Source organism: Crinia signifera, chromosome 5, assembly GCF_055691185.1.
Source record: "Crinia signifera chromosome 5, ASM5569118v1, whole genome shotgun sequence".
In the NCBI taxonomy this organism is placed as follows: Eukaryota; Metazoa; Chordata; class Amphibia; order Anura; family Myobatrachidae; genus Crinia; species Crinia signifera.
The window spans coordinates 208,266,181-208,293,439 of NC_139221.1; the positions used below are offsets into that span (position 1 = coordinate 208,266,181).

The 27,259-nt window shown below is 45.1% G+C and overlaps 1 protein-coding gene and 1 gene segment (V, D, J or C); one reads left to right on the forward strand and one right to left on the reverse strand.

The window, feature by feature from the left end:
• The window catches only part of LOC146080806 (immunoglobulin kappa constant-like), a 31,769-nt gene extending 15,548 nt beyond the window's left edge, over positions 1-16,221 (forward strand). Inside the window, 2 exon segments of the C gene segment in view lie at positions 11,967-12,023; positions 14,542-16,221. Coding sequence covers positions 11,967-12,023; positions 14,542-14,651 — 167 coding nt within the window.
• Positions 16,222-23,446: 7,225 nt separating this feature from the next.
• The window catches only part of STARD3NL (STARD3 N-terminal like), a 50,214-nt gene continuing 46,401 nt past the window's right edge, over positions 23,447-27,259 (reverse strand). Inside the window, exons 8-9 of the mRNA XM_083188472.1 lie at positions 26,237-26,335; positions 23,447-23,517 (exon numbers count right to left, since the gene is read on the reverse strand). Coding sequence (XP_083044598.1) covers positions 23,465-23,517; positions 26,237-26,335 — 152 coding nt within the window. The 3' untranslated portion in view covers positions 23,447-23,464. The remainder of the gene's footprint in view (positions 23,518-26,236; positions 26,336-27,259) is intronic.

A 27,259-nucleotide genomic window follows, 5' to 3' on the forward strand; every position in this document is an offset into this window, starting at 1 on the left:
ACTGGGACGTGCGTGCGTCTCACACGCACGCACGCACGTCCCAGTTTTCGGACGGCGCCGCTGCGGGTCCCTGCTCATCTCCACTTCAGGGAGATGGGCAGGGATAGGGGGGATGGCGGGGCTGCGAGGGGCACCGGGGGAGGCGGCAAGTGGCAGAGAAATCCCCGTAGCCACGGGGCGCGCGCGAGCGTCTTGTGCGTGCGCCTCTGCAGAGAGCCGGCCATTGGTGGGGGCTGGCGGTAGAATCGCCAGCCCCTGCAAGAACTAGGCCGGCTCCATCTGTACCTACAGTTAATATCCAGATGGTTAAAATACCAAATACCAATTACCATTGGGCGATGTCAAAAACAGACAAGGTCAATATACCAACATGGTCAAATTGACGACATTTAATATGCTGACATGGTCAAAATGCCAACATTTGAAATGTCGCCAGGTCAAAAAGTCATACATTTAACTCGGTCTGGGACCCTTGGATCTCAGCATTCCCTTCCCACACCACTTAAAACTTACCACCTGCCTTATAACTGTCCCTAAATAAATGAGAGTTTTATACTCGGGTCCTCTCCCCTCCATGATCTCCCTTAGAGTATATCTGTTATACTCACCCCAGCAGTTGCCCCACTACTACTTTCACATGCCATTATGCCTCAGTTGTCTTACTGTTTTTATATATATGACCCTTCCCTCTCCCCTCTTATTTTACTCTTTTCCTCAGACTCAGCTTTTCCCCATCCTACATTTTTTTTTCTTTGTTTTGCTTTGTTTCGTTTTATTGTCTCTGTCTGATCCATTTTTGTTTTATTGTTATATAATGTTCCTAAAAATAGAGAGATGTAAAATGTCTGTCTGCTGATATCATTGTACTCACCTGTCCTGACATCTCTTTTCAAATAAATAAAGAGTTAAAAAAAAAAAAGTAGACATGATTTTATTAACTTTTATTGGTGTCTATGTCGCCATAAGTTGACATGGACATCGTACAAGTGTACCACGTCCCCTCGCATGGCTTGTTGCACTCACCACGGTTCCAGGATGGAATATTCCTCCTTTTTTTCTATATATAACTAGGAAACAGTCATTAGGTCTACACAACTAAGGTGTACATAAACTGAAGGTCGACATGACTAAGGTCGACACTTCAAAAGTTCGACATATGTTTTTTACTTTTCTCTTTCAATGGTCCTGGTGACACAGCTCAACATTGGGATGTAGGAGGGTCCGAAGGAGCCAGGCACCTATCCTAAAGCTTTTAGAGGGTAGGATCCTCCCCTACTGCATCCCGGACTCTCCAGTTCGTGTTAGGTGCCCACTGGAGTGGGTGCTATTCTAAAGGGCTGCCGGAGCAGCCGAAGAATTAGAGTAGTTAGGGTATTTTTATTATTGTATTAACTTTCACTCTAGCTAGGTAGGCACAGTGTGAGGATTCTCATTAGTGAATCCTCACACTGCTAGCGCAGCAGGAGCTGACAGAAGCGCGTCCTGTCAGCTCACTGTGCACAGGGGAGACGCTGTCTGGCCTCCCTGTGCAGCGCTTACAGCTTCTTTTAAGAAGCTGCCTGGGCTCCGGAGCGCTTTGAAACCGGCTTCACGCTAGGTGGGGATCATGGGGGACAGGCGCTCCGTGATGGCGGCGGCCATTTTCTGCGGAGCTTACACACTGAGCTCCTGTTATGAGAGGACAGCAGTGTGTTACAGGCATGTTCCAAGTGGTCCCCAGCCGAGGGGGAGATACTGGAACTAGGAGATCCTACTAAGGGAGCGGCTGGCTGGGGGTGGTTGGCGCCAAAAGTCACGGGACTTGGTCTCTTCCCTCACTCTGTTTTGGCGCCATTCGGAACGCTTGCAGCGGAGCTGAGCTGGCTTACAGATCCTGACAGAGTGTTTGGATTTCCTGGGCATCGTTTCCCCGCATCTGAAACCGACAGACAGATAAGTGGCTGGGTGCATTGACTCTGTATAGGCGCTGTTGTACATTGTATGCACTGTGTGGTTACTTTACATCATGTCTGAGCAACAAGCTGTGGTTTTGGGGGAGGGAGCCCTTAATACATTGAGCGCTTGTAATGTCTGTACACAAATTTTTTTACCTGAGCAGATGGCCAAGGGGGGTTTGTGTATGACTTGCGCTGCTGTGAGACCCATGGGGAGTGAACCCCAGAGGGCAGAGCAAATTGAACCCACGTGGGCTAGTGCCCTGGGCAGGTCGGTTAACGCTTTAGTGCAATTGCTGGACAGACAGGGTGATGCCTTGGTAGAATCTCAGAGACCTACAGGTATGTCATCATCTCAGCAGTCCTCTGGCTCCTTGCCTCTTACCCAGGCAGATCCTGCCTTCATACAGGTGATGCAGGATACTGCAAAGGGGATCAACAGGTTTAGTGACTTGCTAGACAAGATTGATGTTGATGCTGTAGGGACCCCTAAAAGGTCTTACTCTGTGCCTTTATTGGTAGATGAAGAGGAGGGAGCATATGCAGACATTCCCTGGGAGCAGGGTGATAATTCTGAAGATTCCTCAGCCGCAGGGGTGGAGGATTTGATTACAGCTGTAAAACAGGCTTTAAAACTTTCAGTGGAGGATAAAACTCCTGCTAAAGGTGTATTTAAACGACAGCGTAAGGAAGCTGTTACATTTCCTTCAGATGAAGGTTTACAAGAATTGTTGGAAGGGGTTTGGAAAACGCCCGATAAAAGACTGCAGATGCCAAAGAGGTTCTTAAGTCTGTACCCCATGCCGGAGTCTCATGCGTAGCTCTGGGAAAAAGTGCCAGTAGTTGATGCTTCTGTGGCACGTCTGTCAAAAGCTACTGTATTACCAGTGCAAGGGGGCGCAGCTTTTAAGGCTCCTGTGGACAAAAAGCTGGAGGGTAATCTCAAAGCTATATTTTAAGGGGTGGGATACACCCTACGTCCCCTTATTGCTTCGGCCTGGGTCTCTAAGGCCATGATTGAGTGGGCCAATGATTTGTGCACCATTTTACATGCTGATCCTTGTGTGTTGTTGCTGGCGGAGAAGCTTAAGGCAGCTGCAGAGTATGTGTTGGAAGCTGAAGAGGAAGCTCTCAAAATGGCGACCAGAGTTTCCCTAGTGTCTATCAATGCCAGGAGAGTACTCTGGCTTAAGGCCTGGGAGGCAGATAATGAGTCTAAGAGGCCTTAGAAACATTAGCTTTTAAAGGAAAGCTGTTATTTGGCTCTGAATTAGAAGAGATTATTAAGCAGGCCACGGGTGGCAAAAGTACCTTCCTGCCTGCCCCCGCAGCCAAGCAGACATCAAGATTTTCTGCTTTTAGGCCGTCCTTTCGGCCCTCCCCTAGAGGAGGTGCGTCCTTTAGAGGACAGTCATTTAGGGGAAAGTTTCAGTCCTCCAGGGGTAAGGCCCCGAAGTCAAAATTTGGTTCCTTTCACAAGAAACATATCACCAAAGGAGAGGACAAACCCTCCGCATGACTGTCAGGGGATTTGCCCGGCAGTGGTAAAGGTGGGGGGACGTCTATCACAGTTCAGGGACGCATGGGCATCACTAGACCAGGATTCCTGGGTGTTAGACATTATAGCCCAGGGCTACAGAATTCCCTTCAAAGGTCTTCCTCCGAGAAGATTCATTCCCACAGCATTACCAAAGGAAGCTCGACTCCGTACAGCTCTCTTGGGAGCGGCTCACTCTCTGTTAGAGAAGGGGGTGGTAATCCCGGTTCCCAGGGCAGAGTGGAAGAAAGGCTTTTATTCCACTCTGTTTCTGGTACCAAAACCAGACGGGTCTTTCAGACCAATCCTGAATTAAAAGTCACTGAATGTCCATTTGTGGGTAGACCATTTCAAAATGGAGTCTCTACGGTCAGTGCTGCTAAGCCTGGACCAGGGAGAATTTTTGGCATCCATGGATGTCCAGGACGCGTACCTTCATGTCCCTATACACCCAGCACATCAGGCCCTGTTGAGGTTTGCAATTGGAGACCTGCACTTACAGTTCCAGGCGTTGCCCTTTGGTCTGGCCACAGCACCAAGGGTATTCACCAAAATAATGTCTGTAATGGCGGATGTGCTTCGGCTGAGGGGAATCATAGTGATACCTTATTTGGACAACCTGCTGTTCAAAGCAGAGTCAGCAGAAAGGTTGCAGAGTCACTTGGCAGAAGCCATCAGTTTTTTGCAGGCTCACGGCTGGCTTTTAAACTTACAAAAGTCTCAGTTGGTGCCGTCACAGAGACTCCAATTCTTGGGAGTCATTCTGGATACCCATCTACATCGGGTATTTTTACCGGAGGCAAAGGCCAGGGATCTGGTTGCCTTAGTCCAGGAGATTCTCAGCTCTCGGAGCACATCAGTGTGGAGGTGCCTCAAGCTGCTGGGGAAGATGGTGGCGTCTTTCGAGACGCTGCAGTTTGCCAGGTTCCACTCTCGGGTGTTCCAGTGGAACATTTTGACGGCTTGGTCAGGAAACACACAGACCATGAAGTCAGAACAGATAGTGCTGTCTTCGGAAACTCGAGCCTCCCTGAAATGGTGGACAGACGTGGATTCCCTTCAGTGGGGTCGGTCACTGCAGTCCTGGAGCTGGCTGGTAGTCACTACCGACGCCAGTCTCAGGGGCTGGGGGGCAGTAGTCTTGGACTTGCGTCTGCAGGGCTTGTGGACTCTAGAGGAGTCTGCATTACCGATCAACATCTTGGAACTGAGAGCTGTCTGGAAGGTGATTTCTCTGGCGGGAGACAGGTTACAGAGGCTCCCTTTAAGGATTCAGACCGACAACGCCACAGCTGTGGCATATCTGAATCACCAGGGAGGCACACGCAGCAAACTGGCCATGTGGGAGGTGTCCAGAATCCTCTTGTGGGCGGAACAGAATGTTCCAGCATTATCAGCAATATTCATACCAGGAGTGGAGAATATAGAGGCCGACTTCCTGAGCAGGGAGGAGCTGAAGGAAGGGGAATGGAGCCTGAATCCTCAAGTATTTCATCAAATTACCTTGAAATGGGGAACCCCGGACGTGGACCTGATGGCATCCAGGTTCAACCATCAGGTGCCCAGGTTTTATGCCAGGACAAGGGATCCACTGGCAGAAGCAGTGGATGCCATGACTATCCCCTGGGAGGGGAATCTCCTTTATGTTTTTCCACCAGTTCCAATGCTAGCAAGGGTGTTGAAAAGGATAGAGGCCCAGGCAATCCCAGTGATTTTAGTGGCCCCAGATTGGCCAAGGAGGTCCTGGTACTCGAGGCTTCAGGGATTGTCTGTGGACTCGTGGCGTCTACCTCTGAGGTCAGACCTTCTAAGACAAGGACCGTTTAATCATCTGGATTCAGCTCGATTAATTTTGACGGCCTGGCTGTTGAAACCGCCATTTTAAGGAATAAAGGATTTTCAGAAGCGGTGGTTAACACCATGATAAAAGCCAGAAAGTCAGTGTCTTCGGCAAATTATTATAGGGTCTGGAAGACCTATATTTGATGGTGTGAGAGACAGAAGTCACATACATCACGCTTTAAATTGACAAAAATGTTGGAATTTTTGCAGGATGGTTTTTCCTCTGGGTTAAGCCTTCAGTCTCTAAAGGTGCAAATCTCGGCCTTGTCCATTTACTTCCAGAAAAGGATTGCATTATTGGCGGAAGTACAGACCTTCCTACAGGGGGTGTCTCGGTTGAAACCTCCCTACAAACAACCAGTAGCACCATGGGACTTATCTCTGGTCTTGGAATGCCTTCAGAAGGCACCTTTTGAACCATTAAGGTCGGCTGACCTTAAGTTCCTTACATGGAAACTGGTATTTTTGTTGGCAGTGGCGTCAGCAAAGAGGGTGTCAGAGTTGGGAGCATTATCATGCATGTCTCCCTTCCTGATATTTCATGATGATAGGGCAGTTCTTCGGACGGTACCCCAGTTTTTAACTAAAGTAGTCTCTGCTTTCCATCTAAATCAGGAGATAGTTCTGCCTGTGTTCCAACCCCCAGAGGGTTCAAGAAAAAGAGACAAATTGAGGAATTTGGATGTTGTGCGTGCCTTACGCATTTATGTGGACAGAGTTAAGAGTGTCAGAAAGACTGATACCTTGTTAGTGTTGTATGACATACAAAAAATTGTTTGGCCTGCTTCTAACCATTGCTAGGTGGTTGCGTTCTGTTATAGCGTTTGCATATACTAAAGTTGGTAGGCCTGTACCGGCCAGGATTAATGCGCATACCACCAGGTCAGTCGCCACCTCTTGGGCGGTTCGACATGGGGCAACAGCTTTGCAGGGCTGCCACTTGGTCATCTGTTCATACATTTGCCAAATTCTATAGGTTCCATGAGTTCGCGTCGGAGGACGCATCAGTGATGAGAGCTGCAGATCTGAGCGTACCCACCCAAAGGACCGGCTCTGGAACGTCCCAATGTTGAGCTGTGTCACCAGGACCATTGAAAGAGAAAAAGGGATTTTTGTAAGAACTTACCGTTCGAATCCCTTTCTCTGATATGGTCCTGGTGACACAGCGATCCCTCCTTTACGCTCAGTAAGTATGCCAGGTTCATGATGTTTCATGTTATATGGTTAAAAGTTATTGTTGAAAAATGTGCATATAATATGTGCAGGCGTTTGTACTGAGTTAATGTATTCCAGTGGCTTTGAAAGATTGAACTGAAGAGTCCGGGATGCAGTAGGGGAGGAGCCTACCCTCTAAAAGCTTTAGGATAGGTGCCTGGCTCCTTCGGACCCTCCTACATCCCAATGTTGAGCTGTGTCACCAGGACCATATCAGAGAAAGGGATTCGAACGGTAAGTTCTTACAAAAATCCCTTTTTTTTGTGAGCCGACGTGCCGACAGGTGGTATTTCATGCCCCACCATCCACTAGGGCTGTAATGGCTAACCTTGACACTACAGCTGTTTGTCGTCATGAAAAAGGTTGATGGGCACTTTTCATGTTATTTTAAATAGCGTCCGGGATAGAATACCCCCCAAAGTGAGGGGGGCAGGCTGAGAGACACAAATTGAGGGGGGAGGTAGGCTGCAAAACACAAAGTCAAGGGGGGGGGGGCAGGGCAGGAAAGACAGGCAAAATTTAATAATTTGTTCTATTTCACATTGTAAGGTGAGTACACACGGGTGCAATTCCATGTAAAATTGCTGGGAATATGGTTGCTGATAAATCGCCAGCTGCACACTCCCGTGTGCACTGCCTAATGGTCGCTGGTCGCAGGAGCATGCTCCTGCAACCAGCGGCTTTCCCCGGCGATCGCTGTGCCGGGAGGTCAGCGCCGGGGAGATCAGCGTTGATCTCCCCAGCCCCGTGCCGCTGCTCCCACCCTCCCACGCTCCCCCCACGCTCCCCCTCCTCCCTGTAGCAGTGTCTCCTTTTCATCGCTGATGAAAAGGAGACACTGAGCAATATGATTGCTGGGGATATATTGGTAGCAATATATCCCCAGCAATCATATTACCCCGTGTGTACACAGCATAAGTCATTTTCCCCCACTGAGGGGGGGGGGGGGGGGGGGGGGGGCTGAGAGACATTGAGTGAAGGTAGGGCAGGCTGAGAGACACAGAGTGAAGATAGGGCAGGCTGAGAGACACAGAGTGAAGGTAGGGCAGGCTGAGAGATACAGAGTGAAGATAGGGCAGGCTGAGAGACACAGAGTGAAGGTATGGCAGGCTGAGAGATACAGAGTGAAGGTAGGGCAGGATGGGAGATACAGAGTGAAGGTAGGGCAGGCTGAGAGACACATACCTTTATTCTGGATCACTCGCAAGGCAAATTCCTTCTCAAATGGACAAAACGATGTGCACTGCAGGTGTGGCAGATATAACATGTGCAGAGAGAGTTACTTTTGGGTGAGTTATTTTGTTTCTGTGCAGGGAAAATACGGACTGCTTTATTTTTCCACTACAATATAGATCTCACTTTGAAGTAAAACCCCACCAAATCTAACTGTCTCTGCACATGTTACATCTGCCCCACCTGCAGTGCACATGGTTTTGTCCATTTGAGAAGGAATTTGCCTTTGCGAGTGAACCAGAATAAGGGCCATGGAGTGAAGGGTAGGGCAGGCTGATAGACAGAGAGTGAAGGTAGGGCAGGCTGAAAGACCTAGAGTAAAGGTGGGGCAGGCTGAGAGACACAGTGCAGAGAGAGGGCAGGCTTAGAGACACAGAGTGAAGGTAGAGCAGGCTGAGAGACACAGAGTAAAGGTAGGGCAGGCTGAGAGACACAGAGTGAAGGTAGGGCAGGCTCAAAGACACAGCGTGAAGGTAGGGCAGGCTGAGAGACACAGAGTGAAGAGGGGGCAGGCTTAGAGACACAGAGTGAAGGTATGGCAGGCTGAGAGAGACAGACTGAAGAGGGGGCAGGCTGAGAGACACAAAGTGGAGAGGGCATATTGGACATACCTTCCAAATGTCCCGATTACAATGGAACAGTCCTGCTAACTGAGACTGTCCTGCTGTCCCTCCTACGGCACCGCCCCCTTCTTGGACTAGGTGTGCACATGGTTTTGTTCATTTGAGAAGGAATTTGCCTTTGCGAGTGAACCAGAATAAGGGCCACAGAGTGAAGGTAGGGCAGGCTGAAAGACATAGAGTAAAGGTGGGGCAGGCTGAGAGACACAGAGTGAAGAGGGGGCAGGCTTAGAGACACCGAGTGAAGGTAGAGGAGGCTTAGAGACACAGGCATATATTCAATGCCGTGGGCGAGCGGCGACTGCGAGCAGGACTTTTTGCTCGCAGTCACCGCTCACCCTGTCAGTATTCAACTGACCCCCCTCATACGCAAATTCCCCCTCGCTCCGTTTTTTGAGCGAGGGAGAATTGGCGTATGTGCCTCCAAAAACTGCAAGAATCGAGGCTAATTACAGCGAGTTTGCTGCACTAGCCGCGGCTCTCGCAGTTTAGGGGAATCCTCGCTGTTCTGTGACGGCGAGGATTCCCCCGGAACGTTGCTTAGTACGAGCGGCTGGCGCGGGGGTTAAACTGCGAGGATCACTGGTTTTCTGCGATCCTCGCAGTTTAACCCCCTCGCCGGCCGATCGCACCGGCATTGAATACATGCCACAGAGTGAAGGTAGAGCAGGCTGAGAGATAAAGAGTGAAGGTAGGGCAGGCTGAGAGACACAGAGTTAGGGTAGGGCAGGCTGAGAGACACAGAGTGAAAGTAGGGCAGGCTGAGAGACACAGAGTGAAGGTAGGGCAGGCTGAGAGACACAGAGTGAAGAGGGGGCAGGCTTAGAGACACAGAGTGAAGGTAGAACAGGCTGAGAGACACAGAGTGAAGGTAGGGCAGGCTGAGAGACACAAAGTGAAGAGGGGGCAGGCTAAAGCTGGCCATACATCAGAAAGATCGATCTTAAGATCGATTGCGCTCATGATTGTGTACAATTTCCCTTGAAATCCCCAGCAGTCCTTGGTGGTTTTTGGACACACAATCTACACACAATCCATCATACAATCAGTCATACAATTCCTCTGCTGCATGATTGTGTACACAAGATGTGCACACAATCTGCATACAATCCCTCTTACAATCAGTCATACAATCCATCTGCTGATTGATTGTATGATTGTGTACACAAGATGTGCACACAATCTGCATACAATCCATCTTACACTCACATTGGCCACCTTTAGAGACACAGAGTGAAGGTAGGGCAGGCTGAGAGAAACAGAGTAAAGGTAGGGCAGGCTGAGAGACACAGAGTGAAGAGGGGGCAGGCTGAGAGACAAAGTGGAGAGGGCATATTGTAATGTCCAGATTACAATGGAACAGTCCTGCTAACTGAAGACTGTCCTGCTGTCCCTCCTACGGCACCGCCCCCTTCTTGGACTAGGTGTGCCTTTGATTTTATGGAGACAAAAATTGGAAGGTACGGATTGGAAAACAGAGTGAAGGGAGCCAGGCTGATACAAACAATGAAAAGGGGAGGCTGAGTGAAGGTGGAAGCTGGGAGGCACAGAGTGGGGGGGGGGTTGGGTCACACGCAGTGTGAAATAGTAAATATGCCAATTGCACTATGGCTAAAGCAGTGTTACCCCATCACTCTCTTTACTTGCCCTAAGTGGGGTCCATGTCGACAGATGTTGACATACTTACAAAAAAGTGAAAAAGTCACTTCAACCTTTTCCAGTGTCGACCTTTTGCTTCTGTTTGTCCGTTTGTCCATATTGACCTATTGGGATTAACCTATTCACTGTCGACCTAGACACTGTCGTCCTTTTAATCAACACCTGTTTTACAGGCTGTGTTTGCAAAATGTCAGTTAGTGGTTTATTGTTGATACATTGGGGGAAATTTACTAAAGGAAATTTGTAAAAAATAGGTGTATTTGTATTTAGAAATACACTTATTTTTGACATTTACTATCCCGGAAATACGGCAATTCGTATTCGTATTGATAGCACATCAATACGACTACGAATTGCCAAATTTTCGGGATAGTAAATGTCAAAAATAAGTGTTTTTCTAAATACAAATACACCTATTTTTTACAAATTTCCTTTAGTAAATTTCCCCCATTGTCTCTTTTCAAGCTTTGATAAATATCCCCCAAAAAGGTGGAAGATTAACTCATGGTCCATTACGAGTAACAATGTTTGGAATATTCTTTCCAATTTCACTCCTTCCATCTGCATGAAAAAAAGGTGATGTTGCCCATAGCAACCAATCATATTCAGGGCCGGATTAAGGAGGGGGGCCTCAATACCCTGTGGCTGGCATTTATAAAAAAAATATTGTATAGCTTAAGATTGGGTGCATGGGAGTGGGGTAGTGCTGCAGCTTCTACTATCTGCCGATGTGACAATAATTAATGGTACCGAGCTCTGGGAGCTGAGGCACACCGAGTGCACAAGTGTGCAGTACACAACTGGGAGTTGACTAACGACCTTATTCAGGTCCATTCGCACATCTGCATTCCTTCGCATGGGGCCGATGTTTCTTGTCTGCGCATGTGCATACGCTGGGTGTGTGCGGACTTGGCGAAGCGGTTCCCTCCCTCCGGGATGCCTCTCTGTGCACAAATTCGCTGCAGCCCCCAAAACGAGTTATGCACATGCGCAGTACTGCGGACCATACTGCGCATGCACCTGAACCCAGAAACCTGATTAAGCCTCTGGGGGCTGCTGCAAAGGCAGCCCATGGAGGCTTGGGCCAGTGCATGTGCAGTATGTATGAAGTTACGCTGGCCCCGTGTAGGGACTGGAAAATGCAGTATATATGAAGTTACGCTGGCCCCGGCCAGGACTGGAAAATGCAGGGAGTGCAGCAGTGGCAGCGGAGGGGGGGTGCATTGCGGCAGACCCCTCCTCCAAAACGGTAAAAGCCGCTGCTGGTTAATATGTCAACAAGGTCAAAAGGGCTGCCATCCAGACGGGTGCCAGATGACCTCCAAACTGTCAGGAGTCAGGATTCTGACAGTCAGTATACCGACATTGGAATTCCAACTGTTAAATGCCTGACAGTCGGGATCCTGACTTTCAGGGGCTATTCTTCCTCCATGACCCCCATAGAAGGAGAATAGAACCTGTGGCGAGTGCAGCAAGCCACCAAGCCGACAAGGGGCTTTGAGGCGCTTGCCCCTCTATCGGAGTACTGACAGTTGGGTACCCAATGTCGGTATCCTGACCGTCGGGCTGCCATACCGCACCCAACTGAGGGAACTGTCAAGTCTAGAGTGCAGGGCCCAGACAGCCGTGGAGGCTAGTCTGGCAGCAGAGTTCATGGCATTGTCATAGGCATGCACAGCACATTACAATAAGCTGTGCACCGCTGGGAAAAAGAAAATATTACACCACACCACTGTCATTGTGTGATATGGTATGTATCTATATATTAAATTTTCATATAAACTTTCTTATTTTCAAAGCATGTATGAAAGTTACTACCAATCACTTTTGAGCAGATTATTAAAAAAAAACCTCTGACATGGACAGATACATAAATAATACATACAAACATGTGTAACACATTACTTCAAATATTCTCTTTTACAGGAGTTTCAAATAATGAAATCCAGGATGACAGGTGCATTGACAATAACCATACAGCAGGTAATTAATACTCCTTTTACACCCAGCACTAAATGCTCTTGAACTATTTTCATGTTATACAGTCAATATGATTTGACACTGATTTTGGGCCCTTACTCTTTTTGTGCCCATACACTTGTAGGCTATCAGATACAATCATAAAATTTCGATATATCGTATTGACAAATTTTATGCATCGTACACAAATTGTATGTCACCTGATGCGATGCATGGGCACCTTGATCAATCTCATATCTGAAGATATTATTTGCTGCACATAATATTTATCGAATCATATGTATGATTGAAGGTGGGTTTTTAACACATACGATTTATCGCATACACGATGTATGATCTTTGGTGTTTATATACCCCCATATAGACCAGCCCTCATTGCATCACCTGATTTCAGGTTACATGGGGCAAACTATTTATCGCATGATTGTATGAGGGAAAAGGCACTTCTGGTGTGATTTATCGTACAAGAGACATCAAGGGTAATCGAAGCCCGAGAATGAATCGCATACAATCGTACAAGTGTACGCAGGGCATTGTACAACCAAAAATCGCATCGCATCGCATGGGATATGCAAATTTTCATGCAACGCAATTGTACCTGATTTGTAATTGTACAGGCACCCAGATGCCTGATTCCTATGTTAAATGCCCCCCCCCCCCCCCCCCAGACCCGATTTTAGATTGTACAGCCACCCTGATGGGTAATGAGTATGTTAAATGCCCCCCCATTGTTAACGCCACCCCACTATGAACGCCAACCCGAAGCGTGGCGAGCCCGCGAGGGGCGGCGGTACGCGTCCTCCGACCTTTTCATACCCCACTATCCACGTCAGCATTGAGTTGATCTTATATAGTGTGGGGAGCGCAGCGAGCCCCGTGAGGGGACGCGTAATACTTGTAATGTGCATCCCCTCACGGGGCTCGCTGCGCTCGTCACGCTTAGGGCTCGGTGGCTCGCTGCGCTCACCACACTATATAAAATTAACTCCACGCCGACGTGGATAGTGGGGGTATGAAAAGGTCGGAGGACGCGTACCGCCGCTTCGGGTTGGCATTCATAGTGGGGTGGCGTTAACAATGGGGGGGCATTTAACATACTCATTACTCATTATAATGGCATGCGATGCAATATTAAAATTGTACACTCAGCCCGGGGAAAGGCTCAAATCGGGTCCCATCGCATGCCATCGCATACCTTAATTAGTGGTATGCGATGCGATGCGATGGGCGCCGTGATAATACACAAGTACACATTATTATATTACAAAAAAGATAATAACAGAAAAATAATAAAGATAATAAAATTACTCTTCAGTCTCTAATAAGCTGCCATTAGTTGTCATGCCTCCACCTCTAATGTATTAAAACACAATTATCAGTTTTCTGACTGAGAAGTGGATGACCCTTTCAACTTTATCAATTACAAGACGGTGTAATGGTTAGCATTTCTGCCTCATAGCACTGAGGTCATGGGTTCGATTCCCACCATGGCCCAAACTGTGCAGACTTTGTATATTCTCCTCATGCTTGCATTGGTTTATTTTGGGTACTCTGGTTTCCTCCCACAATCCAAAAATATACTGATGGGTTAATTTTGTTGGGAGCCAAATACCCTAAGAGTGAATGTGTGTGCGTGTACATGTGGTAGGGAATATAGATTGTAAGCTCCACTGGGGCAGGGAATGATGTGACTGTTCAAATATTCTCTGTAAAGCACTGCCGAATATGTGTGCGCTATATAAATAACTATTAATTATAACAATAATAATAATTACAAGGAAAAATAGTGCCTTCAGATGGCTGCTCAACATAGCCTTCTATCATACTATAATACAGGGGTGGGGAACCTTTGACCCTCCGGCTGTTGTTGAACTACGCATCCCAGCATGCCCTGAAACAGTTGTAGCATGGCCACTTAGCAAAACTGTAACAAGGCATACTGGGATGTGTAGTTCCACAACAGCTGGAGGGCTGAAGGTTCCCCATCCCTGGGAAATATGTAGGCAAATCTGTTTTAGAACCTATGTTCCCTGTCCCGGCTCCCTTCCTGCACTAAAGAGATGCCCTGGTTGTATAAAAAGTGTCCCCTGGCTGTGGATTACACTGCTGACTGCTTAAACCCAGTGCTGTTTCCAAAATACGGGGACCCCTACTCTGTTTCCCCACATATTTTGGAAACCAGGACCGGTCCAAGAGCCATGGCTGGTTATGCTCGTGGGATCGCATGGCAATTTTTTTACATTTTACAAAAAATGCACATTCCTGTTACTAAAAAATCACAAGTGATTTCTGACTTTGTCTTTAAATTTTCAGACGAAAGTCGCACATGTGACGTGCACTAAGGTGCGATTTTTTAGCGATCTAAAAATATCACATCGAATTACATCTACCCCTGACACTGAGATCTACCATCATGTATTTAACGCTTGCTATAAAGTCACATTTTGGTCAAAATATCATTTAACAGCATTTCAAATAATTACTAGTTACTGTTTTTTTTTATTATTTCATGTCTTTATAGGTGTTAACCTTATGATCTACCGAGCAGCACAACTTACCTACACCATGCTACTTTTGAAGAGCTTTTTATATTATCCACTCGTGATTTTCATTAAGTACAAAATGGAATAAATGTATTCATAAGAAATGTATCCATATATATACATACATAAACAAGCACACACACACACACACACACACACACACACACACACACACACACACCTCAAACAATTACTTGCTTGTATTAAAAACTAAATACAAACTCTGAATTTACTTTCTAACTATTTATGCTTTAAAAATACTTCGTAATCATGAAAATAATTTTATGACATCAGGACTTTAGGACTTTAAAAAAAAAAAGGATTCAGTCACCTGCATGTCAGACGAAGGGCGATATTCAATCCAGGATTCAGACTGTCGGGGCCATTTTCGCTCCGCTCGACAGATATTCAACAGGGGAATTCAATGTGGGCATGTCGACAAAAACGGCCACAGATTGCTGAAAAACGGCCGTGATTGCGACAATCCGTGGCCGCTTCCAACAAAACAGATCTAACATTTTTTAAAGTGGGATCTGTTTTGTCGGAATCCGCCTTCAGTGCTACCAGAAACGTCAGTATTGAATAGCGGTGGCCGCTATTTCCCCCGGTGGAAAAAGCGGCCAAGATTGAATATCCTCCAAAAAGTAAAAAGCAGGATCATAATTGTTATTTCATATAGATGCATTTGTTATCATCAGTGCATAGCTATGCCAGCCCAAGCTGATGTGAATTGGCTGAACATTGCCATTTAGCTCATTCTTTCACTTGCACATACAGGAGTATAGTGGACTTCAAGTAGAAACTCATAACAGCTAGGGAAATACCTAGCTTTTACACTGTGTATTGCGTGACTCATTGTCAGATATTCTGTACTGTAAGTAAAAAAAAAGTAAAAAAATAAATAAATTTTATACATATAGAGAGAGAGAGAGAGAGAGAGAGATCTATATACAGTTTTTACTATTCTGTGCACTGTACCCCAGTATGCTGTGGCAATATTTTATAGATGTGCTATAAACTGCAATTTGTACCACTGCTCTGTGAGCCAGCTCTTTACAGGCCTTGGAGAAAGCGGATGAAATCAAATTTATCGGTGTAATGTGGTCAAAATTTACTAGAAATTAATGTCATTGAGGTTAATAAGACTCTCGTACCAAAAAAAGGCCCATTACGCAATTTAAGCTTATTTGTCACAGAAGAAATCCAACCTGCAAAAATGGTCCAGCGCACATCTCTAGTTTAGGGCAGTGTTTTATTTTATTATATATCGTCGTTTCATATTTTTGTACTTTGTTCATACCTCCCGACAGGACCCTCGACTGGAGGGACACATTGCTCTGTTCCTGGAATTCCCTCTTAATATATGATTGCCAGCACCTGTGTTGAACAGGTTAATTGACAAGAACGTTATATAAACACAGGTGATCATAAATTAAGAGGAAAGTTCATGGAGAGTGTTATGTTGGGTCATACTTTGTTGTTGATTACTGGATAAAAAGTAATTTTTGGATTGGTGCATGGTGTGAATGCTATTAGTAGTTCTTATTTAATGTATTAATTTGTCTGTCCTTTGAATCTAACATAATTCTGTATAAAAATAATAAAAAAATACACTAACATTGCAATCTTTATTTTTAAAGTTTATTAAGAGAGATGATTTCATTTGAAAATATGGTCTCACAATCACTTAGCAGCCAACAAAATTAATCTAATTAAGCAATAGTGCATATGTTGATATTTACATTGACAAGTTCCAAGCATTAAAACCTTCCATACAAAACAAAAAGTACAATGTGTCATCAAACTGACAGATACATTTACTGAAAGCAATTTAATATATTTCCCTGTATTATACAGCAGATGTTTGGTAACAAAAAGTCATAATAAAAACCGAAATTGTGGGTTAAAATGGTCAGCATTATAGGGCAGTTATAAATATTACTGTTATTAAAAAGCTAAATGTAAGATAGTGGTGTAAGTTTAGTTAACCAGTTTAGATACTAAGTAACTGTGCAAAAAATAAAAGTAATGTATACTATAGTAACCACAGGCTCTTTTTCTAGAGCCAAAACGGAATGACATATTGGGCAAATTGTTCAGTGTGTATGCCTGATGTACGGGTGCCAGCGGTAGCTAGCAATATTGCCAGGCTGGTCCTGCTGCATGGCTAGTGACATGGTGTATGCAAATGAGGGATGGAACAGTGATCATTAGATCAATTTGATGTGTACTATGGTAACAGTATATCATCCCGCCAGCCTCAATAGCGTACCGGTACGCATGGTCTTAGTGCAGGTTAGAAAATGCAGTTACTGGAACCCCAGTTTTTATAAATAGCACCCATTGTTCCCTAGGTAACATTACATACAAAACTATACACATTAGTCAAAATGTTTGCATTCATGTTATAATGTTACCTAACTAGCCATTATATTTGATTTAACAAAAAAATACAAACTCTCATTAGGAGAGTCAATTAAATTTTGCAACAAAGTTGAGAAATGATCGTTTGTTTAAATGACCCAACTGACTTTTTTGGTTTATATCTAGAACCGTGTTGATATGAACATTTTGGCCTACACTACATCAGAAGTCGGGAATGCAGCACTTATACCAAGTCCATTTTAACTGCTTTTTAAAGGAGAGCAGAACATCTAATGCCCTGAAATGTACTAGGCCTCATTTTCATTGGAAGCAGATATTTGACTTTCATTTTAGGCTACCTAGAGCGAACAGTTATTTCCTGTCTTAAAATGGCTATACACTTATGCGATCTGCGCAATTTTATCAGATTCCTATGCATCGGGCTGAGAAATCGGGGGAAAAGTGAAAAATCGCATGTGTTTTAGAGCCATGCATCTGATTGGCGCCCCTAGATCGCAAGTTCTGCACTATGGATCTGTCAGATCGGACAGCCTCCGACAGCATTTGCTTGGGTAGCGTGCGATATATCATATCCAAAAGGACTGCATATGATATTTTGCATGCAATTGGTTGGTTCATCTGGATCGGCTGTGATATCCCCCGTACTGTAGGAGAAGTCGCAGTAGCGTGATGTGACAAACTATACCACTCTATAAGGGGAATTCAGTTGTTTTACTACCCATGACTGCTACAAGAATGCACCCAATGAAGCAATTTTATTGTTGCCCTGTTTGGGCATGAATAGCCATGGGGTGACATAATTCTGAGCGCATCCTCCTGAGGTGGTAAGCTGAAATGTTCCAAAAGTCGGCTGTTTGGATGCCCAAACCACTTTTTGTGTCGCGCCAATTAGTTTAAATGTCTACACCGAAATGCTGAGATGTTTTCAGTGACAGGAGCCAGATGCTGCACTCTAACATTATCATACCTCCCAACATGACCCTCTCCAGGAGGGACACAAGCTGCCCATACACGCTGCTAAGCGTGCTGAGCCGATGTGTGCTTTGAGGTGCGCGCTCCCGCGCACCTCATCGCACAGTACAAAAAGTATGTGCTTGCACATACTTTTTGTACTTAGGTTTCATCAAATTGCATCGCATTGCATGCACATGCAATGCAATGTGATCCCTGCTATTGCAGCCCACAACGCCCGCCCGCATCGGGACGTGTATGGGCTGCTACAATGCTCTGTTCCTGCAATTCCCTCTTAATGTATGTTTGCCATCACCTGTGTTAAACAGGTTGATTGCCAAGAAAGGTGTTTCAACACAGGTGATGGTAATCATAAATTAAGAGAGAAGTCCAGAAATAGAGCATTGTGTCCCTCCTGAAGAGGGTAATGTTGGGAGATATTTGTTATGTACAGCAATTGGCTCCTGTCGCTGAAGAGGAACTGGCAGAGCAGATAGCATCTCTGGGATTCTCAGATGACGAAAACACCTTTGGCACCAACATAGATTCCAACTTCTGCACCGGGTTAGAGACACCCCTGTGTTTAGGTGTGATTATTGCCCCTCAATCTCCCATCTCTTTAGATGGGAGATCAGGAGCGGAAAAAACGAATGATAAATTTACTTATGTCTTTTATATCAGCTTGGTAACTAAACAAAAAAAATACTTAAATTATGAAATGGCACATGTATCAAATTAAGAGCGGAGGTGTACAGAGGCATCTTTAATAATATTGGGTACTTGTGAGTTATCCGGGCGTCCGATTTTTAAATCGGGTCGGATCGGGACATCGCATCGCATCGCATGCGACCATCGGATGCGATGCGATGCGATGACCCGATTTTTCCATAGGAATCAATGTTAAAATGGACTGAGTCCATTTTAACATGGAATTCAATGGGAAAAAGGGTCCTTTTCATACCCCTACTATCCAAGTGGGCATGGAGTTGGATATAAACCTGTGGCGAGCGTAGCGAGCCACCGAGCCCGAAGCGTGGCGAGCGTAGCGAGCCCCGCGAGGGGACACGGAATACCGTTCGCTCGCCACGCTTCGGGCTCGGTGGCTCGCTACGCTCGCCACAGGTTTATATCCAACTCCATGCCCACTTGGATAGTAGGGGTATGAAAAGGACCCCTTTTTCCATAGGAATCATTTTAACATTGATTCCTATGGAAAAATCGGGTCATCGCATCCGATGGTCGCATGCGATGCGATGCGATGCGATATCGCATCGCATCTGATTGTATGCCTTAACTTAAGGCATACAATCAAAAAATCGGACGCCCGGATAACTCACAAGTACCTAATATTGTTATAAACTGTGTAAGAAGAATGCCAACATATTATTGTGGTTATCTGCTAAAACGGGTTGTAAGCTGCTCGTAAAGGGCCTTCAAGCATATCAACAAACTGATGGGATCAGATCACTCACTTGGACTCATCTGTACTGAATTGGATATCCGGTATGTGTATGTCGCCATTCTGATGATAAACCAAGATGTAAAACTGGAGCAGAAAAAAAACAATTATGTTTGAATGTCACACAATGCAGTGGTTCCCAAACTTGGTTCAGAAGGCGACCTAACAGTCCAGGATTTAAGGATATCCATTCTGATGATAATTACAATCTGTGCACAAGCACGGTGATCTTTAAGACCAGTTCCATAATAAATGTGTGAACTGAAAAGCTACTTTGACAGAGTTTGACAGAGAAGTATTTTGAAACAAGCTAATTTTTTATATTCTGCCCAATTTAAACGCCTTTGTGGAGTGGATCAAAATATTAATTTTGGTCTATATATTTATGGAGTGTTACACTGCTAATTTCCAAAGCCATCCACTGTTACATGTAGCTATTTTGTATGTTACAATAAGCTAATTGCAATACTATATGATTTGCAGGTGTATTACTATATGTCACAAAGGGAAAACCCATCAGCTGAGTTGCTTCTACTTAGTGTCTTCGAGAACACAAAGGCACTGAAATATCACACTACAGACAACTGGTGAGATTCAGAGGAATATTTCGGATTAGCCGCCTTTTCCTGTCTGTGTGATAATTAGCAGGCGTTCTTGCGTTATCTCCACTCATACAAGGCATGCAGTGTGTGATTCTCTGCTGACTTCCAATTCTTTCAGTCTTTCATTCAGAACAGCAGGATTCGGTAGATGCACCTGAGGGAAAGGAATCCCGTTGGCTTTGCTTCCTGTAAACAGCACTCTGAGAGAAAACATTCTGTAGGAGCATTGCTCACTTTAGTAGGTTTCCATGCAATAAAAGTGCATTCTTTCTGAAAGAAAAGATTAACAATTATTTCTAAAATGTAAAATATTGTGAACAAAATAAAGAGGTGATAAGACTGCAAGTTTTTAAGTTGTTATATTCTAATAATGCTACCCCCAAATATTCAAAACTCTAGCTATTATACTTCTATGGTCTTACATTTTATATAGAAACTGAGGTACTTGTGTATTTTGGCGGCGCCCGATTTCAGCATCGCGCGATGAACGCGTCGCATCGCATCGCATGCCATGTACCCGATGGCATGCGATGCGACGCGATTTTGACCCCTTATGCGATGGAAAATCGTATAAGCACCCTAAAGGGTGCTTTTGAGCACCCTAATGGGTGCTTACAATGTTAAATGCACCCCCACGCCACCCCTCCCCCACTATAAACGTGAACCCGAAGCGTGGCGAGCGCAGCGAGCCCGCGTGGGGCGGCGGTACGCGTCCTACGACCTTTTCATACCCCCACTATCCACGTCGGCGTGGAGTTGAGAATAGAAAGTGTGGCGAGCGCAGCGAGCAACCGAGCCCGAACCGTAGCGAGCCCCGTGAGGGGACGCGGATACCTTCACAGGTAAACGCGTCCCTTCGCGGGCTTCACAGGTATCCGCGTCCCCTCGCGGGGCTCGCCATGCTTAGAGCTCGGTGGCTCGCTGCGCTCGCCACACTAATCTATTCTCAACTCCACGCCGACGTGGATAGTGGGGGTATGAAAAGGTCGTAGGACGCGTACCGCCGCTCGCCACGCTTCGGGTTCACATTTATAGTGGGGGGGGGGGTGGCGTGGGGGTGCATTTAACATTGTAAGCACCCATTAGGGTGCTTATACAATGTTTAATCGCATCGTATGGCATTGTATGCCATGTACAATGGCATACAATTTGAAAATTGTATGCCATCGCACACTATCCAACGAAATCACGTCGCATCGCATACCATCGCATGCGTTATGGTATGCGATGCGATGGGCGCCGCCAAAATACACAAGTACCGAAACTGGCAGTGCCTACTGGTCGTAGCTAAGTGATTATTCTTTTTTTTTCATTGCCGATGGGATTGCACGGACAAGTCTAATGCATAAAGATCCTGTTCGCATAGTGCCGATGACACCAGAAACCTTATAGACCTAGACCAGAGTTTGTCTCACTTGCACATGTTTTGTAGAGGCAGAGCCTGTTAGGACCCTGAGCAGCCACCCAGAAGCTGCAAGATGGCTGCCGACATTTGAGTCAGAAGCACTGCAGTCAGGGATATGCAGGTGACTGCCAAACGATATTAGTTCCCTCAGTGCACTACACCCCGAAACAGACTGGTCTCCTCTTGCCCAATAGTGGTACACACCTTTGCACACTGCACTTGAATAAAATAAAATAATAACCATGTGTGCCTGAGTCTCCACCCCTCCTTCATTAGCCATGTGTGGCTCTGCGCCCCTTTCCCCCTATATTATCTATGTGTGGCTCTATATGATGTGTTGATTATTTTATTTGCTAATTAACCAATTACTTTGATGGTGAAATGATTCAATTGGGCACAAAGTTTTTCAGACCTCACACCCAATTTTTGATTGCCACGGGTATGAGTGCTTCTGGTATTCAGAACAATATGGTTTCCCACTATTCATGGTACAGACCAACCAATGTTTTTTTGATGCCGGGATATGGAGCATAGCCCTGCTCCCATGTTCTGATTGGCCCATGGGCCAGTCATTACAAGAACAGGGATGACCATAGGTTGCTGAAACCATAATGGTTATTTATTGCATAGATTGCAAGCTTCAATGGTCATTTGCCATTTTACCAGCGATGGTAACCACACCAATGGCCATACCTACCTGCCACTAAACAATGAAGTCTCTTTCTTGTGAAGGAAGGCAGTAAGGCTCATCCTTCCCATATACCCAAGAACTTTGAGGGGATCTACCACCTTCCCTGACAACTCCTGGCTGCGAATACCAAAGTTACCCAGCTACACAGAAAATATATACTGTCTGCATATAGACAGGAGGGCATTCCGTGACTTACAGTACACCTATAACTACACCTATACACATGACAGCACACACATTGTATAGAGGGGAGTACCATCTTTCAAATGATGTTGCTCTTTAGTAGCTATTGTCTGGTGATCAATATGGAAACATAAATGCTACCATGCACGGGGTGTTTATTTCTCTAATTCCGTTATGCTTCATACATAGAGTCCGTATCTGCCACACACAGATATAGAAGTGTAACATATAAAATGTCTCAGTGCAGTGTCTGGAAGATCACATTGTTAAGCAGACACACTCACTCTAGCCAGGTGCCTTGTGCCACATGGCATACTGACTGAGGCTTGCTTTATGAGGACACATCTGTATCTTAGAGTAAGCATGTAGGGACCAATTTAGATCTGTTCGCAAGGGCGTGAATTTGCACGCCGGCAATTTTAGGGGAGGGTATCGGACATCAGAAACAGCCCAGATATGCCTGTTTTCATCGCAGCCGCCGAGTTAGTCTCTGGCTACCCTGAGCCTACAATGAGCGGTGACTAGTGGAAAAATCATTCGATGGCGAGTCTGTAACGAGGGGTTTTGGACATAGGCCCTTATTCTGGATCACTCGCAAAGGCAAATGCCTTCTCAAATGGATAAAACCATGTGCATTGGAGCAAATGTAACATGCGCAGAGATAATTCGATTTGGGTGTAGTTTTACTTCAAAGTGAGATCTATATTGCAGTGTAAATATAAAGCAGCCAGTATTTACCCTGCACAGAAACAAAATAACTCACCCAAATCTAATTCTCTCTGCACATTTTACATCTGCCCCTCCCCCCTGCAGTGCACATGGTTTTGTCGATTTGAGAAGGAATTTGCCTTTGAACCAGAATAAGGGCCATAGTCTTTATATGGCGTACACATCCATTCGCACGGCGAAATATATGGCGTCTCCCTGATCGATGGCCGCTGCACATTCACGGCCGTGCGATCAGGTCTAAATTCCCCCTGTAATGACTCTAAAATCCTTTTTTTAGCCATAAAATTACAGAAACAGTGCACACGCCAGTATCACCTATGTTGTATTTCACACCTTATGAATCCATATCCTTTCCTCCTAGCATAAGCAAGTCTTATGTTTTCTCCATATTTAATAATTGTTAAAATATTTTAATTGTATTAATATTGAGCAGGATATAAGTGATAATGAAAATGAATGAACACTAATACAAACCTACCTCTGTACTCTCTTTGTGTTACACTAAAGCTTTTTCACTTTCCTGTTTCTCCTCAATCTCATCATCAGAATCTGTAAACAGAAAACAGAGCTTAATTAGCACTAAGTAACCCATAGCAACCAAAGTTCAGCATAGTACCCAACACGTGGGCGTACAGAAGCAAGACAAGGAGCTGACCGCTTCGCCTATGCTTGCCTTCTCCTTGCCCTCTCCTGCCTTCCACTCCCACAGATACCACTTGTTTAAGAAAGAAGAGTTGTAGGTGTACAATAAAACCCAACCTGAAGATATATGCATATGTATTTATGGCAGTATGGAAGTACATTTTAATATTTTTTTTTTAATAAAGAATATTTCCAACTCTACATGTGAGCATCAGGGTTTACCTGTCACACACTGTACATGATTTGATATGAGTACACATCTATTGTATATAAATGAATAGCACTAACCAAGTTTGGATAAATAAGAAATGTAAGAAACCACATGGGCTGAAATTAACATTGAGGTGCGTACACACTATGCAATATTACAAATGATATCGCTCATTTTGGCCCTTCTGCGCAATATTGTGTAGTGTGTCTGCCACGAATGATGAATGATTTGCAGTCCTGCGGGTTGTTAATGACCCCCCAATTATCTGTATATGCAGCCCAATCTGACTATATGGAAACGACTGCATGTACGGAGCAGGGACCCGATGACATCATTGAACAATATTGTTAATGATAAAGTCCAATGATCTACTTCACTGCCAATAACACAGACATTACCTACCAATCAAATAGGAACATTATTGTTGGTAACAAATCCCAGGATATTTAGGTTCCAAACTCTTCTTATCCTTTCCCATTACACTCAAAATTGTATTTTCCTTTTATGTATCAGGGAATAACATACTTAGGGGCCAATTCTTGATCACTAGCAGTGATTTCAATTCGGCCCATGCCCCGATGGTTGGGATTTCTACGCATGTGCAAACCCGACAGCAAACGTCCGCGGCGAGATACACACTCACCGGGCCGTTCACAGCAGGGACAGGGGCGGACGGTGGCGGGGATTGCCCATGGGAATACCCAGCGTTTTATGGGTGATCCCATGAAAATGTTGGGTTTTCCTATGGGTCTTTGTCCAGTTGCATGCAAATAATAAATTCACTGACTTCTATTAGCGAAGGCAGGAAAAATCAATCAATGGTCGGTGACCAGTATGTCACACCGCAGTGTGTGTTCACCCCCATTCCCTTCCCCCTTGAATGCACTTTGATCTGTAAAATACCTGTAGCATTACCGACGGACGCCAGTTTCCACTGGGTCCGTAGAATTAGAGAAGCGGTGCATTACGTCTGTCACCGCGACTCTCAGGGACTGTGGGCGGATGGAGGATCAGCGGCAGTAGCCGGCATACCCTGATCCCAGTCTCCACTTGTGGCTAAGGTGGCTGCAGCTGCTTCCTCGAGCGGTGAAGCGCCCAGGTGTCGGAGTACCATCGGCACCGAGGTGCTATCACTAGCATCGTGTGTACAGCTTAATATACCACTGGACAGAATGACACCGGACACTGTTAGAAGATTATAAATATTTTATATATAAAATCAAAAGTACACAAAAACATACATACATATGTGTACTTTTGATTTTATATATAAAATATTTATAATCTTCTAACAATGTGTCAGGTGTCATTCTGTCCAGTGGTATATTAATCTCTACGTATCCACTAGCAGCGCAAAGTGGTTTAAAAGAACCCCACACTCCATTTTGTACCCTTATGAGTTTTAGCCAACTCATATAAACCATCTGCAGCAGCAGTGGACCGGCCAAATATTGTCCTTTATATACAATAACCCATTATCTAGTATATACATTAATCAATCTTTTTAACAGCGCCAGATAAACTGTGCAGTACGTGTGGGCCCCGCCTCCACTTATCTGTACAACTCCCCCCCTCCTGTGTACAGCGGCAGCATACCCGGCGGCCAATCATCTGGTCACCGGAAAGCCCTATATATATTAAAATTCAAAGCCTGCACTTTTAAAACACTGTCATTTATAGACATTAACGGCAATTTCCTGAATATATTTGTACTGTGACAATAATAAGGACACACAGACTATCTGTTAAAGTTATGGTAACGCTGCCATTAAGACATACCAATAATACTGGGGAAGGCAATACGGTGGGGTCCCACTGTGTGAGGATCTAGTATCCTTTTTATATTTACACTGTCTGTGTCCTTTATGCCTTTCATGTATTGTATGTGTGTCAATATTTTTTGTGTGTCAAAGAATTTATGAAGCATCTTTGAATAAAAGTTACATTTTAATAAAACCTCTTCAGTGCACCACACAGGGATACTCTTTCTCTGTCTCTTTTTCCTATATAAATTTCCTGTGTGTAATGTGCGGCATAAGTAGTTTGCATACTGTATGTAATTCAGACTCATGGGTGCAGTGTGAGCGGATCCGATATGATATCCCGGCGGTCGGGATCCCGGCGGTCGGAATCCCGACACTGGAATCCCGACCGCCGAAATCCCGACAAGGGGGGGACATGGATCGCCCCCCCTTGCGGGCTCGCTGCGCTCGCCACGCAGCGGGCCCGGTGCCTCGCTACGCTCGGCACGCTATTATATTCTCCCTCTATGGGTGTCGTGGACACCCACGGAGGGAGAAAGTTTCGGGATTTCGGCGGTCGGGATTCCAGTGTCGGGATTCCGACCGCCGGGATCCCGACCGCCGGGAAATTAACCGCATCCCGTGTGAGCCCATATGCCACTGCTACATGTACCTGCAGGAGATTCAGGGGGTGAATAGAACTGTCCATCTGACCTAGGTCCTGGTGGTATTAGGGCAGCTCGTTCAGAGACACTTTGTAGCATTAAACGACCTAGAGTAAGGAAGGCAAAACAGAAGAAATATGGGAAGTTCATTTCTTAGTCTAAAGCAAATTATGAAATGTTTCAAATGAATTTTAAGTGGATGACAACAAACACTGTATTATATTAACCCTCTATGAACACTGGGCTGGTAAAGTATGGTAAGTCGGTTAAAAAACAAATCATGAAAACTCATGTTGACCTTTCTCTATGTCGGCCTTTTTCATGTTTCGACCTTCTGCCTGTCAACCAATAGTGGTCGACCTAGACACTGTCGATCTAATGACTGCATTCTGCCACAGTCCCACCACAGATCCCTGCTTCAGACCTTTTTAATACATATGAGGATCCATATGCATTGCCCATTCCCCTGAAAGCTGTTTTCCTGGGGTTATATTACATGTAAAGGCTTGGTGCAGGCCATCCTAAATGTGACAGAAATAAATGATTTAATTAACAAGGCCAATAGTTACTGTATGTTGTGTGCTATGGTGCCATCTAGCTGCAATACTGGATAGTGACAACTACTGTATAAATAAACCAAATATGCTACATTTCATAGAATAAAGTAATTTAGGAATAATAACGAATTGAAATTTTTTTTTGAGAGATTAATGACTAACCAATCAGCTCCTAATTGTCATTTTTCAAACACAGGCTGTAACGTGAAAATTATAAGCTGATTGGTTAGTACTGTATCTCTCACAATTTTATGTCTCTCAAAGCTTTGATTAAAATGCCGCCCTAAATATTGTTCTAGAATATTGACTAAAATAACAGCACACCCATAACATGAACATAAATAAGGTCTGACTGTGGATTTTTATTGTGGTTGTACGGTGACCATTCGTGGACCATTTTCTGATCACATATACCAGCAATAGGGGCATCTCAGCTGCTAGTTCCTGTAATTCAACAAGGTGCGGCCAGCAACA